General features: G+C 44.2%; 1 protein-coding gene across 2 annotated transcripts in view; it reads left to right on the top strand.

Annotated features, from left to right (window-relative positions):
- slc12a2 (solute carrier family 12 member 2) overlaps nt 1-15,199 on the top strand; it is a 224,029-nt gene that overhangs the window by 65,650 nt on the left and 143,180 nt on the right. For both annotated transcript variants that reach the window (XM_072281724.1, XM_072281723.1), the window contains exons 3-4: nt 9,036-9,111; nt 14,837-14,932. In XM_072281724.1, coding sequence (XP_072137825.1) covers nt 9,036-9,111; nt 14,837-14,932 — 172 coding nt within the window. The remainder of the gene's footprint in view (nt 1-9,035; nt 9,112-14,836; nt 14,933-15,199) is intronic.

Raw genomic sequence — 15,199 nt, 5'->3', positions numbered from 1 at the left:
CTTCGTACACTCCTCGGAACACGGGGTGTACCGAGAGGGTCTCCAAAAAGTTCTCCCCCCCCTTCTTCTTACAGGCTCCCAAGAGCCGTCGCACCAGAGGGGAGTTAGTCCCCACCAACAGGGCAGCACCACCGGTCTCCACCGGATCCGGACAAACCAACACCAGCGTCTCAAAGGCTTCCGATACTCCCACATCTCCCTCTGAAAATTCCACTCTCACTGACAAGTATCCATCGTACGGGTAATCACCATCACTTATGCCCCAAATCTCCAATGCGTTAAACGGAGTTACTGCCAAATGCTTCAGATATTGGTTGTAGAACGACCGGTACAGTAAGGTAACCTGCGACCCGGTGTCAAGGATGGCTTTCGCAAAGATCCCCTCTATCCGTAGGGACACGCTGGAACGGGGTCCCACCAGCCCATCAGGAATTTGGGCTTGTTTGTTCCGGGGTTCCATAGGGGTTTTCTGGGAACGTGTTCCTCCCGAGACTCCAGTCCGTTCCCTCACTGAGCCTCTCTTAAGTTTCCCGACACCTCTCCCTTCTTGGTGGCCTGGGGGCCCTCCCCCCTCGGCGCATTTCGTCTCTCACAATCCTTCCGTAAGTGGCCAGCTTCCCCACAGTGGTAGCACGCCCCCGGCCACTCACATTCCCGGCGGAAATGCCCCTCTCTCCCACAGTTATAGCACCCACTACTCGCCGCCTCTCTCCTCCCGATACGGGCCCCCGAGGACCCCTTGGATTTCTCTGGTCTCATCCCGGCTACCACCTCCTGAACCGCTGAAGACCGTCCCTGAGGGTCCGAGCCCCCTGGTCGGCCCAAAGCACACTCCTCGGCCCGTACCTCTCGGATCAGCCGTCCGAATGATGGAGGGGAGCTCTGCTTAAATGACTGCCGTACACTCCAAGCCACCCTGTCATCCTCCCGGGAACCGCTACATATCTGGCTCATCCTTAACTCCGCCACATCGTCCTCCCTCACTATACCTCGTCGCAGCAACCCCGTAAGCTTTCCTTCCAGCCTGAAAGCATAGTCGGAGAGCTTTTCCCCTCTTCTCTGCCCCATCCGTTGAAACTCTGCTAAATGCCGCCAGGGATCCCCTGACAGTCCAAACACTTCCTCCAAAGCGTCTAAACACTCCGATAGGGAAGCCAAGGGGCGTGCCGCTCTCAGATCGCGGACCACCCGGGCTGCCCCGCCCCTTAAGCTTTCCACCAATCGCTGTCTCTTTTCCTCATCCGAAACTGGCCACACCTCTAACAATTGGGATGTATCTTCAACCCAGGTCTCATAGTCATCCTCCCCTTCCGGGGTGGGCTTGGCTCCCGAGAAAATTCTCAGCTTCGGGCGGTGCACCTCAACCCTTCTCGCCAGGGAGATAATGGCAGCCGTTAACTCGGCAGTCTCCTCAAGCCCATGGGGGCGAGGCCTGGCCAAACCTTCCCACTCCGCACCTCTACCTCTTGCTACGGGCACCCGGCCGGGGGCCTCAACTAGCTCCTCCGGCACCTCCTCACGCGTCCTCGGGGAGGGTATGGAGACCCCACGGCCCCGCCTCCCCCTGGACATGGACTGTCGCTGGTAATTCTAAAGCCATGACGTCGGCACTCGCCCGCACCAACATCCAGCAAGCCTCCAGTTCTTTCCCACCCCTTCTAGCTACAAGTTCTACCTGCCCGATACCTTTAATCAAACTCAACCCTCGCACCAGTACCTCTGCCGGAATGCGATAATCGACCCCGCTTACCACACACGCATGATTCACCGGTACCTCCTCCATTTCACACCAACTTACAATCTTATCTCGCTCCATCTTCACACCACTTACCGCAACCACAAGTACAACTTTCCCGAAAAAAAATCCAAATCCCTGACGGTAGCCCCCACTTGTAACGTTCCGTTATTTTGGCTCGTGTATGTCTAGGGGAAATCCCGCCCAGCACCTGCTTCAGCAGTCCCCTCAGGGTCAATCGTCGCCCGAATCAATCACAAACATCAATCATCAGCCAGCACACCCAGTAAATTTTAACACATACACTTTATAGATATTACTAATTCTAGGGCATTAATATACATGTGATACAGAGAGGAAAGTAATGAAAAAAAAAGGCGCCAACACTTATTCAAAGTCCAAGTTCTTCGCGCGCTACCGTTGGAGCTCAAGTTCGACGTCAGACGACCACCCGAATTCCGTCGACCCACGGCTCGGGACCACCCGAAGTGATCGACCGGAGCCTCTCCGCACGTCCGCCGTCCTCCTCGTCTCTCCTCCCGACTCCCCGCCAAAACTCAGTCCACAGTCATATCATACAGCATGGCATCCGAAAACAAAACGATACATAACCACCCATTGGCTAATAGCACCCTCTTATCACCCTCTAAACCACAATAAACTGCTAGCGCAAACTCTCTGCAGCGTTAAAACACAACAAAGCCGCATTCCACAGATTAACATAACAAAAATCGCCATTTTAAATGTAACAAAAGAAAGACCCCGTACATGAATCTTTTGTATTTCCTGGGTTATATGCTCAGAAAGGGACGATATGTTACTAGATTAATCAGGTATATAGGTACAGCATTCTTTCCTTATAATGATGCATGTTCCTCCTTTTTCTGCCAGAATGAAATCAAGGGCCATCTGGTTCTGTAGGACTGTTTGCTGGATTGCAATCATTTCAGTGGATATTTCTGTTACTTGGGCCTGTGTTTCTGTTAGGGCCCCTACAGTAATGTTAGCCAACTCCTCAAGTGCCGCAGCCAAATTGATTATCTCTCGTGAATTCCTGGCTACTCCATAGGAGGGAAAAGCGATCATCCAAAATCGCTCAGTCTCAGTTATACTTCTGTGCTGCCTGTTCCAATGGGGGTGATCCTGCAACTGGGCCATGACTCTCAGATGGGGTACTAAATATGATAGATAACAACAGCTGGTCCATCTTTTGCTGGGACTTTGTGGATTCCATCTGCTGGCAGTTTCCCTTGGGAGTCATATATAGGCCCAATTTCCACACACACAGTGGATGCTATTTACTGGTTGGGGAGGGTCTGCAGTGGTATAGGTGGTACAACTGTTATTTCCCAGAAAAAATGCATCTTCCCCTCCGTGGAAGTTACAGTAACAGGTGGCATTTACTGCTCTGCTGCTAGGCACTTGCAGGTATGGTACACAAGATTCTGGTCTCCAGGATGTCCTCATGGACCATCCATAAATGATTTCAGCTGGTGACAACCGTTTTCCCCCGTGGGGTAACCCTCATGTAGAATAGGGCCAGTGGTAGGAGCATCAACCAAGTGAGTCCAATCTCCACTGTTAGTTTCGCCAATTTACTTTTCAGAGTGCCATTGGCTCTTTCCACTATGCCAGTGGCCCGTGGGTTGTGTACACAGTGGAATTGTTGCTTGATAGCTGTTTCGTTACATACCCCCTCGTTTACTTTCGCCACAAAGTGTGGACCATTGTCAAGAGCTCAGCATCACTGGCAGGCTGTACCTGGGAATTATTTCCCGTAATAATACCTTCACAACAGTATTATTGGGAGTTGGAATAGCTTCAGTCCATCTACTAAACACATCTATAATAACTAAGCAATATCTATAGCAATGTAATCTAGGCAATTCAATAAAATCATCTTGTAGACACGAGAAAGGTTCACCTGGCAAGGGAGTCGTACCCGGTGTGCAGAGTACAGGTTACCAACCATTCCCTCCTTTTCCAGATATGTACAGTTATGTACATAATCGACCAATATTGGTAAAAACTGTAGGAACACAAACCTGTCCTGCTGGGGTGGCCCGAAGGTCGGGGCCTTTCTGGCACCCCACCTGGGACCACAGTTTGTCCTCTTCCTCAGCGGCATCCCCCAGAAAATACGTACCTTCACGTCTGGTAAACTCGTTCTGCTTAAGTCACAGAGGATTGCTTGATGGGAACCCAAGGGGACTACGACTACCAAGGATTGTGCCGCACTTTTTGCTGTCTTACCTGCTAAAACATTGCCTTTAGTGACCTGGTCGGACATGTGGGTGTGGGCTACACATTTAATAACAGCCAAAACTCGAGGTAGCTGTAGAGTGGTGAGTAAGTTGTTTACAAAGGTGGCATTACTAATGGGGTGGCCAGAGGAGGTCAGGAATCCCCGAAGTTCCCAGCGAGCCCCGTAGTCATGTGCAGCTCCAAATGCATAATGGGAGTCTGTGTAAACGTTCGCAGTTTTGTCTGTTGCTAGGATACAGGCACGAGTCAGAGCAAACAGCTTAGCCTTCTGGGCTGAGACAGCTGCTTCAAAAGAGGACTGCTCAATTACTTCACTGTCCGTCACTATCGCGTAGCCAGAATATCGTTTCCCTGCTGGATCCACGAAAGAGCTTCCATCCTCATAAAACGTTGTCTCGGGCTTGAGGGGGTATTGCGGAATGGATGAGAGAGTCTGTCCTTCTTTCATGGTGATCCGGATGGGACGGGGGCAGTTGGTGCAGCCAACTTCATGGCTTGAAATTGCCCAGAGATGGGGTACAACGTCTTAGGTTCAGTCAGTATTAAAAGACTGTCTTACCAGATGTCCTGTCTTCACCTCAGACTCCTTCCAGTATCGGAGTTGGCCTGCGGCCAAGTCTTGCAAGTCTCCCTTGGAGCTGGAAGCTTGTTTCGTCTGGGTGTAGGCAAGGAACCCTAGGATCTTTGGCTTGAACCCAGGGCAAACCCCAACGGTGGTATGGGGAACCATCAGTTCTGTCTGTCAGCAAAGGAAATCCAGAATTTCAGCCAGTAATGCACTGCCCTCTCTTCCTTTAACCTCTCCAGTCACCGTGACTGGGAACTTCTGGCCCTCAAGGGGTGTTCAATATTGGCTTTCCTCAGTGGCGCTCCCCGTAGGGTTGTAGCACAGGGTCACATGGGGGTCGACCGCTGGCAGAGGGGGTTCAACCGAAGTGGAGTCCAGATTAAGTGCCCACCACGAGGGAGGGGGGGGTCGGAATCTGGGGAAGCTGTCGGTTGTTCACTAGTCCCAGGGTGATACCCTTGTCTGTGTATAGAATCCCAACTTCCAAAGGACAGAGCAAGTCTCTCCCTACGAGATTACACCCCAGACTGCTGATGATTGTAAATGAAACCTCACACTGGTTTCCCTTGGTATTCCGCCTGCAGTGGCTGGGTACATGAGTACGTATGTTCCGTGCCTTCGAACCCAGACAGTGATTGTAGCGTCCGATAGCTGGAATCACTGTTCCGATACTATTTCCTGATCGACAGTGGTTGTGGTAGCCCCCATATCAATCATAAACGGAATTGGAATTTCAGCAACTTGCAGTATTATATTGGGCTCTTCCTTCACGGTAGGAGCATCCTTGCTTGTCAATTTCTAAACGGGTTGTGGGCAGAGAATGCGGTCGTTGTCCCCACCTGTCCCTTGGTAGGTTTTTGTTCCCAGTTCTGATCCCTAGGTATAGCCCGCTTGCGTCCTCCTCCCTGCTGAACATATTCACCTTTAATATTAGTTCCCTTCGGGATTGATCTGGATTCGAAAGCTGGGTCCCAATAATGTCAAAGCTCATTGCATTCGATTTCGGTCATTGTCAGGCCAATCCATATTATTTGTTTTAATCATGTTGGCTAACTTGGTTGGTAAGCATTGGAGCAGTAGGGCATTAAACTGGGGGGACAGATTCCCATCATTAAAGGCTTGGTCTCCTGCGTAAGTGCGGTAGCAGGCCACAAATCACTCCCAATAGTCTGGTCCTGATTCCCCAGGCTTAGATTTGCATTCAAGTACTTTACTGATGTTTACAGGTTGCTGGAGAGCCCTTTCCAAGGCTTGAATAATCTGGTCTGTCTGTTCCTTCTCATTAGGGTTTCTTGCCTGTAACTCCTAGAATTCTGCCTTCCATTTCCACCCCTCATCAACTGAGAGAATCATGCAGCAGAGACCGAATAAATCTTGCAGGATCGCATTATACATTTGTATAGTACTGTGGACATACTGAGCAAATTGTGCTGTTTTTTTTCTACCTGGTGCCGGATTCATGATTATTATCATTTCTTGAGGCTTCCAGGGTGCATACACAGGAATCACTGAGGGCTGTCCCTTCTCCGCTATTCGTGGACTGGGCAGCATTCAGGTGGGCAATTGTCTTGGTGGAGCCGTTAACTCTGGGGATTTATCGGATTCTTCCCTCCCCGTCTCGGAACAATCCTCAGTATTCCCTTTATGGATCTCAGGGTATAGGGACCTCCCCTTCCCTGCTGCCACTGTTTTACCCGAGCGGCCGCCATATCTGAATACTAGGAGGATTAAGGTTCGGGAGCACTAGGTGCACTTGGCCCCTGGTAAGGTGCTGGGAGGGGCAGTGTACAAAGGGTGCCCAATCCTCATCGCAGTCACTGTCCTCAAACAGGGTCGGTATGCCAGACATGGGTTCGGGATCCCTTGTTTCCCTATTAGTTCGAACTTTAGACTGATGTTCCTGCCCTTCTCTTCTATCTAGGTCAGCCTTGGTTTGCTTGCGTCGTTTTTCCTGCTCTCGTTTTCGGTGCCCATTCACCCATTTACACTCCTCCTTTATTGTCTCCCAACCTTTGGCGTTCCTTCTGCAGTACATACCTCTCTCCCTTTGTCACATGCATTATTCCTCCAATGTGCTAATAATGTAACACACATCAAAGTTGCTGGTGAACGCAGCAGGCCAGGCAGCATCTGTAGGAAGAGGTGCAGTCGATGTTTCAGGCCGAGACCCTTCGTCAGGACTAACTGAAGGAAGAGTGACTCCTGACGAAGGGTCTCGGCCTGAAACGTCGACTGCACCTCTTCCTAGAGATGCTGCCTGGCCTGCTGCATTCACCAGCAACTTTGATGTGTGTTGCTTGAATTTCCAGCATCTGCAGAATTCCTGTTGTTTGTGCTAATAATGTACTGTTCCACTTTACATCTGCCTTATCCTTCCATTCCTTTATCAACAATTTCCACTTCTTTCCACAGTTCTTTTTCCATATCAAATTTACTGCTTGTTCTCATGAGCTAATATCCCAGGTTCCCCCCAGTGGCCACATTTTGTTCCCCAATTTCTTACTCAGCGCTGCACTCAACATTCGCAAATCCTTTTCCTTGTCTGGAAAACTCTCACACATATTGTGTAGGGCTGCTCCTGGCCCACTCGTATCAATCGACTGCAATTGACCCATGTTCTCTAAGTAATTTACCCGGCACAAAGCCTGCTGCTCAATTAACAATCAGAGAAATCTATCCGGCTTGGTACCTCCTGCTCAATTGATAAATTTACCCGGCACATCTGCCTCCTGCCCACTTAGTAAAATTTTGCCTACCTTATACGAGTCTCCTGACAGGTACTTTCCCGATCCTGTCAAGGTTATGCAATTAGCCGTGGGCGAGGGACCGTACCTCCAAAGGAACTAGTGGAGAACGACAAAAGTTAAAATACCTATTGGACGCCCGGTCGGTCTCCGCAGTCCCCAGAGTGGTCCAGCCGCTTACTCAGCCCGTCTGCTTGATGCTTCCTGTATTGTGATCCTGTTCGTGATGCCAAAATGTTAAAGTCTAATCTGAATAAAACTTGGCTTCTTATCATCACCGCAGTTTATTGCGCACTCTCCTGCAGGAGTTTGAGAACCAGTTGTCAAAGGGAAGGCATGTAAGTATTGCCACCATCTGACAAGTGGACTCTCTCTGGTTATAGCCGTGCATTTATACATAGTAAGTCCCATACATTACTGTTGCAGGATGTCATTTGAACTGGTACGCCCACTAAGTCCGTTGGTGCAAAGCTTAGTTACAGATAAGAGCGTCTGCTAAAGCAAGGTTTCATTACAGATGGATGTGCTGTCCAGTCCCTTATCAGTTATTCTCCTTTGCTAGGCCCTGACTTAATTACAGATGGATATTCATTCCTGTCCTTATCAGTGAGTCCTCCTCCTCCCCCCTACTCGAATGAGAGTACAATGTACAATTTATCAAATTCTCAATGTCTCTGCAAATTAAGAGAGAATTGGTATAAGCCGTTCTTGTTTTTTAGCTCACTGCTGAAGACAGAGTTTACTTTAGTTCAAAACTTTCTATTCAGTCCCAATTATTCTTTTAGCCAGAGGTTACCTAGGTTCAAAATGATTTTTGTAAATCCTCAATTCCTCGGAAGGTCAATCAGTTGATAGAGCAGAATTGTAGTCAGTTTGGTTGAAGAAAGGAAATTGTATTGAAGTTCAATGTTGTGTTGGAAGGCTCTTAACTTAGACAATGAGACACTAAGAGCAGAATTGTGTCCATCAAGTCTGCTTTGCCATTCAATCATTGCATTTAGTGTTGCAGGAGTATTTTCTGAAGAACATTGAGGGCAAAAAAAAAATATCCTTACTTCAAATACAGTGCCTCCAGTCAATTCAATTATTTTACTAAAACCTACACCTTTTCTCTTTACTTATCGAGCAAGCGGGTAATATTTTGAATGAGCGATACACTGTTCCAGTACAATGAATTTTTTGTACATGTAACCTGTGCATGCTGTACCTCGCAACAAATTATTCTGGACTTGCTCACTGGACATGATATTTGGCTTTGATATTGAGGTTTCTCTTTTGATTAAAACATACCTATTTACATCTATTAGTTTTCATTTCATGAATAAACCTATTTTTCTCCCTTGACCAGAAGAGGCATTGTGCTGGATTTTCTATTAGTGACTGTCATGTTGCTTACTTGTTAGTGTACAGCTATAGGGAAGTGTTATTGTCCGTTTAATTGTTCTCCTTTTTACCCATTAGTTTATGAAAACTAGCTTGTAAGTTGTTTTTGTTTTGATTTGAGTTCTGATAGCTGATTATTCATTACATAGTCAGTGACCATATTTTAATGATCTTAAAAGTTCAATAACTTTTTAAATTACATAATTTTAAGTGAACTCAGGTAAAAGTAACCAAAGTGATTTGGATAATTCACTTCCTGTTTTATTTGTTATCAGCTGTTTTTTTTTAAAAAAAATATGTGATCACTTTTCTCCTCATGGAAATTTTCCCTATCCACTAGGTACGATGTATGCTAAATATCTGGGGAGTGATGCTCTTCATACGTTTGTCATGGATTGTTGGCCATGCTGGTATAGGTAGGTAAAATAAATTTAATATTGGTTTGTGGTGAGCTTGTGCTTAACTGAGCCTTTTTAACTTAAATTTGAATGCAAGTGATTAATTTGTGTAACACATGTTTCACTTTAGTTGGGTGTCAATGTTACAGTTTGTAGTGAAATATTTATAACTATGGACAATACAATTAATACCTTGAAAGAATTTGTAAATGTTGAATCTTTACTTCAAGATCTAAATTCAGCTGGTCATGTTCCATGAATGTGGCACAACTAGTAAAGAACTTGAGGGTAAATAGGACTTTGTACAAGAAGATATTTGTCACAAACTTGTTGGAAAGCTTTAATTAATACTCCTGTCTTCCCCTGTTTAGGACAGGGGTTCCCAACCTGGGGCCCATGTACCCCTTGCTTAATGGTGTTGGTAGATAGCATAATAAAGGTTGGGAATACCTGGTTTAGTGTCTTTATCTTTGCAAATTGCTGTCAATAGTACCTGCTAAGTTCAACATGGGGGACAGTTTGTGAATATATATTTGTAATTAAGTTTTATCAGGTTGAGTTTAACATTATAAGCTGCTATGGAAAGGCTTACTTGATATTGTTGGAATATTCCTCATAAAGTTGTAAATCCCTATTCTTGAAAAATTAATTAAGAAACAGCTTCCAATGCAAAGCTGTACTTCGAGAATAGATTTATCCGGAAAAGATTATGTCTTAGTAGTAGATCATTAAGCTAAAAGCTGTATCCGGGTTAATAATACAAGTTGAGTACTTCACTACATCTGAATATTTAATCATAAATTTGATTTTTAAAAAATTAATTGACAGCTTGGATTTGCCTATATTTATCCTTATAGAAATATCTTTGGCATATACAGAATTTAATGCTTGGAATTCTATTCGTAAACATTTATATTTCACAGGATTAGATTTGCTTATTTTGGTGATTATATTGATGCAGTGCTATGAAATCTCCATAATACTCAGGCATGTTTGGCTTGTTTACTATTTATACCTTTAACTATTTTTGCGCCTAGATGGCTGGACCATTCCAATGTACAACGTTTGTGCTTGCTAATTGGTACCCCTTTTGTCAATATCAATTGAAAATTGTCCAAAACTTTTGCCTGTCTTCTTGTTCCAAGTCTCATTTGCCCTAAGTACTTTGCTAGTTGAACCACAGTACTTTGTAAAATCTTGCCTTGATTTTTGTTTCAAATGCTTATCCTCATTTTCAAATCTATTTTATGGTACTGGTACTTTATAAAACTGCAGTGTCCTGCTCTGCAATTGTCCATATTGTTTCTTGATCTCCCAAATGTAATTGTGCTGCACCATTAGTTCTCAGACTTTGGCTGACAACACACTGGGAAGTCGTCAATACTTCCTATCCTTAAAAGATGAACAGGAATATGAAAATCTTCACTGCAAAATTTTGTCCTTGGAGTACTTGGAGGGAAATCGTTTAAAAGAAAACACTAAGTGTTATGAGAAACCAGGAATTGTATTAAACAAAGAACTTTCTGGATTAGTCCAAATCATTTATTTATGCATTTTAACAACTTAAAATTTTTGTTTGTAGTTTAGGTGGCTTGCTTGATTAATGCACATGTGATTAAGTTTTAACATGAGAGTATTGTGCAAGAAAAATTGTACTATTGGATGAAGTTGGTGAAGGCTGTTATACTGGTCTATTTAAGGTCTAAATGTTATTAGTTATTGAATTTAAAAAATACATTAGAAAGAATAATTTAAAATTTTGCTTTATGAATTGATTTTCTTATAACATAACTCTTAATTCAAATTGAAGCTGTGCTTGCTTTTGGCTATAATCCAACAGTAGATATAATCAGGAGTTTGTGTCATCATGTTAACCAGGTTATTTCTAGATTGCATTTTATATCAGTGCAAAAGTAAAAGTGTGAGAAATAGCCTATTGTAGACCATTATAGGCCTTTTGTGACTGATCTCCTACTTTGCTGATGCTTTTCCAATACAAAACTCTATTTCCCTTAATTTAATATTCAGAACTATATCTGTGTTTGAATCAAACAACTGAGCCTCCATAGCCCTCTAGGATTTTAAAAATAATAGAAGTATCCTGAGTGGAGTGTGACGAGAATACACATAAATTAAGATATTTGCTGGCCTGGGCTAGCATCAGTGGCATCAGCAGTTGGTCTGCCACCTGTCCTCAGGGAAGGGAGAGATAAGGAACAATGAAGCAGCATTTGGAGGTGTTACTGAAGGAGCCATCAGTCTGGGTATTGTCAAGATCGGCTCCCCCTTTGAACCCTGAACTGTTTGAAGTGATGGACAGGCGATCTGGAGATGTGTAATGAAGGGACGGGGGAGAGAGCTGTCTAGAGCGGCTCCCCCTTTGAACCCTGAACCGTTTGAAGTGATGGACAGGTGATACCCCAGCAGGGGGATAAAAAGGGGCAGGTTCGCTAAGGCAGGACACACGACACCCGAGGTAACGAGACCCTGGAAGCGGTGCGCCTCTCACAAGTCGGTGGGAAGTACTGGTCCATAAACGCACAGGGTGGAAAGGTACGATCAGCGGGAACCCGGTGTGTGTCCACCCTCGCTTGGGTGCCGGGTTCACTGCAGAGGATCGACCGCATCTGGAGGAGGGGTCACAGTCGGTGACCCCAGGTGACATCACAAAGGACTCGCCTGAAAGCTGCTTGTGAGCAATATCGCAGGTGTGTGAGTGGAAGCTGTTTTGAATGATCAGTCGTCCTCGTTCTCTCTCTCCCTCCCCCCACGTTGTCCATCGCCATGGCAACGATTACTGCGAACTGAACTAAATTGAACTGGACTTTGTATCACTTTGAAATTGGTCATTTACCCCTAGACAACGATAGAGCTTGATTGATCCTGTTATCTTAATTCTGTGCACGTGTGTTTATCATTGCTGAACTGTTGCATTTATCATCCTTTTGATTACTGTGTTGCTTGTTTCTTTAATAAAACTTTTAGTTCTAGTAATCTAGACTCCAACTGAGTGATCCATTTCTGCTGGTTTGGCAACCCAGTTACGGGGTACGTAACAGGAGAAACATCTCATCTCAGTGAGATCTCCTCTCCTTAGCCAAAGTAATGTAGGTTATGAACAGCTGGGGCTCAATCATCCCAATATGCCTCCAGTATCTCAATAGTCATATCCTGCCAAATTTAAAACTATCTGTTTTTCCCCCACTCTGCCTAATTTCTATCTGAAAACCAGTTCTTAATTCACTTTATTATATTATTTTAATACCAATTCCATGTGCTTTAACCTTTTTGATCAATTTAAGTAGCTTCATAACCAACACCTTCCAGAAATCCAAATGTATCCTATTCACTAGATGTTCCTTTATCTATCCTACTACTCACCACATTAGGTAAACATGATTTTCTTTATCTCTGTCCAATCCTGTTATTCTTGTTTTGGCACTTTTTACATAGATTGCACTATTTCCCCTTCCACTAATATTAATAGGTCACTAGCTCCTGCATTTTTTTATTCATTGTTCTTAAGTATTGCCATTCACATTTGTCACTTTGAAATCCATAGGAGCAATTTCTAGATTTAATAAAACTTCGGAAGATACCCAGAGCATCCGCTATCTCTGAAAACACCTCTTTCAAAACTCTGATGTAAATCTTTACGTCCTTGTCATTGATGTACTTGAAAACTAAAGAACTGCTTTTGTGTTATTTTTGACATCAGCTTAGTTCTGTTGGCTCTGTATTATTGCCACACCCTTTCCCCCCCATATACCTAGTAAGATATGAGTATCTTCTGTGAACATTGATGCAAAGTAACTGTTTATTTCTTTTTCCTCATTAGAAATTCTCCTATCGGTCTGTAAAAAGTTGCACATGAAATAGTCTTTATTTTTAATGTACCAATAAAAACTCAGAAGTTTGTTTTATTTTTCTCATGAACTGACTTGTAATTTACCTTCACATTCTTTGTAATTTTCCTGGTTCTAAAATACTTGGGCCGAATACTTCTGGCAAATTTCTAAACCTCTTCTTTAGAAATAACACACTATACTTTCTCTGGTCACTTGTAGATGAATTGTGGATCCACTGCTTTAAAGGAAAACTTTTGGCAAGTTATGCAGTGGGGAGGGTGTACGTCAGTATGACAGGGTGGGAGGAGGGGTGGAATGACAGGGAAGTTGTGGAGGGAGAGGTAGGGAAGGAGGGGGGAACACTGGAAGAAGACAGTGGGAAATTGGAAAGATGGAGGAAACGGGAATGTGGGTGGAAGAGAAGGTTGAGAAAGAGGGAGTGGACAGAAAAAGGGGGAGAGCACAGAGTAAAGGGAGAAAGGATGAGTGTGGAGAAGGGTGGAGGAAGAGATGTGAAAGGAGAGCATTAAGTGGGTAGAGAGGGAGAGAAACAGTCGGGGGTGTGAGGAAAGAGGCAGAGTGAAGAAGGGAATGATGAGGGGAGGAGGGAGCTCCATGCTTCTCATACCTTCCTAGGGGACAATGAATGTGTCCATGAGCTGTGGTTAAACTCCTCCTTGGCCCGGTCCTGCATGGCGTAGTTCTTATCGGGCAGAGCATTTGTAATCAGGAAGGTGGCATCCTTAATGATGGCCTGAAAGAGAACTCGGCAATACATGCCACTTTATGGTCGCCATACCCACTCCCTTGTGTCTGTATTATGGTCGATGAACAAGGGGTTGGACAAAGTTCCAATCCTGGTACCATTGGCAGGAGGTGACAAAAATAATGGCAGAGAAGTGGAGAGGAGATACTGAGGCTAAAGGTAAGGAGAACACAGTACATGAATGGGGCCTTTGTTCCACCATGATGAATCTTTGGAATTCATTATCACAAATGGCTGTGGAGGCCGAATCATTGGGTGTATTGAAAGTGGAGGATGGTGGGTTCTTGATTAGCAAGAGTTACAGGGAAGAGGCAGGAGAATGGGGTTGAGAAAGAGAAAATAAATGCCGCATGGTGGAATGGTAGAGCAGACTCTGGGCCAAATAATCTAATTCTGTTTCTATGACAGATGGTCTTTTAAATGCTAGTCATTTCCTACACTGTACAATCTTCTGATTGTATTCTCACAATTAACCACAAAAAGTTCTCCTGTTCTACCCTGTAGTTTCCTTCGATTAAGGTTTCAGACCCTGTGCTGCATTTGTGTTGATTTGCATTTCAATCTAGATGAGGTTCAGGAGTTACATTTTGAAATCTGTAATTATTGGCTCCTAATGCTGAATAGAAATTTAGAAGAGTGAAAAGTGACGACATTGGAGCATATATTGGAAGGATGTGAAGGGTATTTCAGTGACCTAGAAATGGGGTCATCTTTGTTTGAAAGGGACTGCAGTATCTTCTCAAGAGAGACTTTATTTACATTTTGCCTTTTTGTTCAACAAGGGTTGAGGTGAAAGTTTCTTGTGGGTGGCAATAGGGATGGTAGACTGGAATGAGGAATTGAGGTTACAGTATGAGCATCCATGATCTCAATGTATAGCTCACCAGGCTAGGGACAGCAGCCTTAATGGTTGTATGCGGTAGTGTTGTGCTAGAATTCAATTAATGGTTCATGTTGCTTGATTTCCTGTCATGCTTAATCCTTTTGCTTATAGTGTGTCAAATGAGTATCAATATGATGTGCATGCATGTGTCTAATACACAAACTTTAATGCAGTTTAGTTTACAGAGCTAAATGTTCAATATTTTGTATTGGATTTTTTTTCTGAATTTTGTTCATCTGTAAACAGGTCTGGCTCTCGTAGTTATTGGCATGGCAACTGTTGTCACCACCATCACAGGGCTATCAACGTCTGCTATAACCACAAATGGATTTGTTCGTGGAGGTAATGTTTTTGTGTTTGGCTTGCACTATGTTCATACCAATGCAATGCATTTCTTCTTTGTAACTGCCTGAGATCTTAAACATTTCCTTTTGTGCATGTAATTGTTTGCGCTAGATATAAAAGGAGGAACTGAAGGTTTGTTTGAATAATTTTTAGATCACTGTGTGTGTAGTTCAAGGACTCCTTTTATGTCACTAGAAAGGAATTCTAAGATGGCTGAAATCCATGTTTTTTTTAAATATATAATGCAACAATGCTTTATTCATG

This window comes from Mobula birostris, chromosome 17 (genome assembly GCF_030028105.1).
Source record: "Mobula birostris isolate sMobBir1 chromosome 17, sMobBir1.hap1, whole genome shotgun sequence".
Taxonomy (NCBI): Eukaryota; Metazoa; Chordata; class Chondrichthyes; order Myliobatiformes; family Myliobatidae; genus Mobula; species Mobula birostris.
The sequence above is the reverse complement of the archived record's forward strand: the minus strand, read 5'-3'. Positions and strand labels throughout refer to the sequence as shown.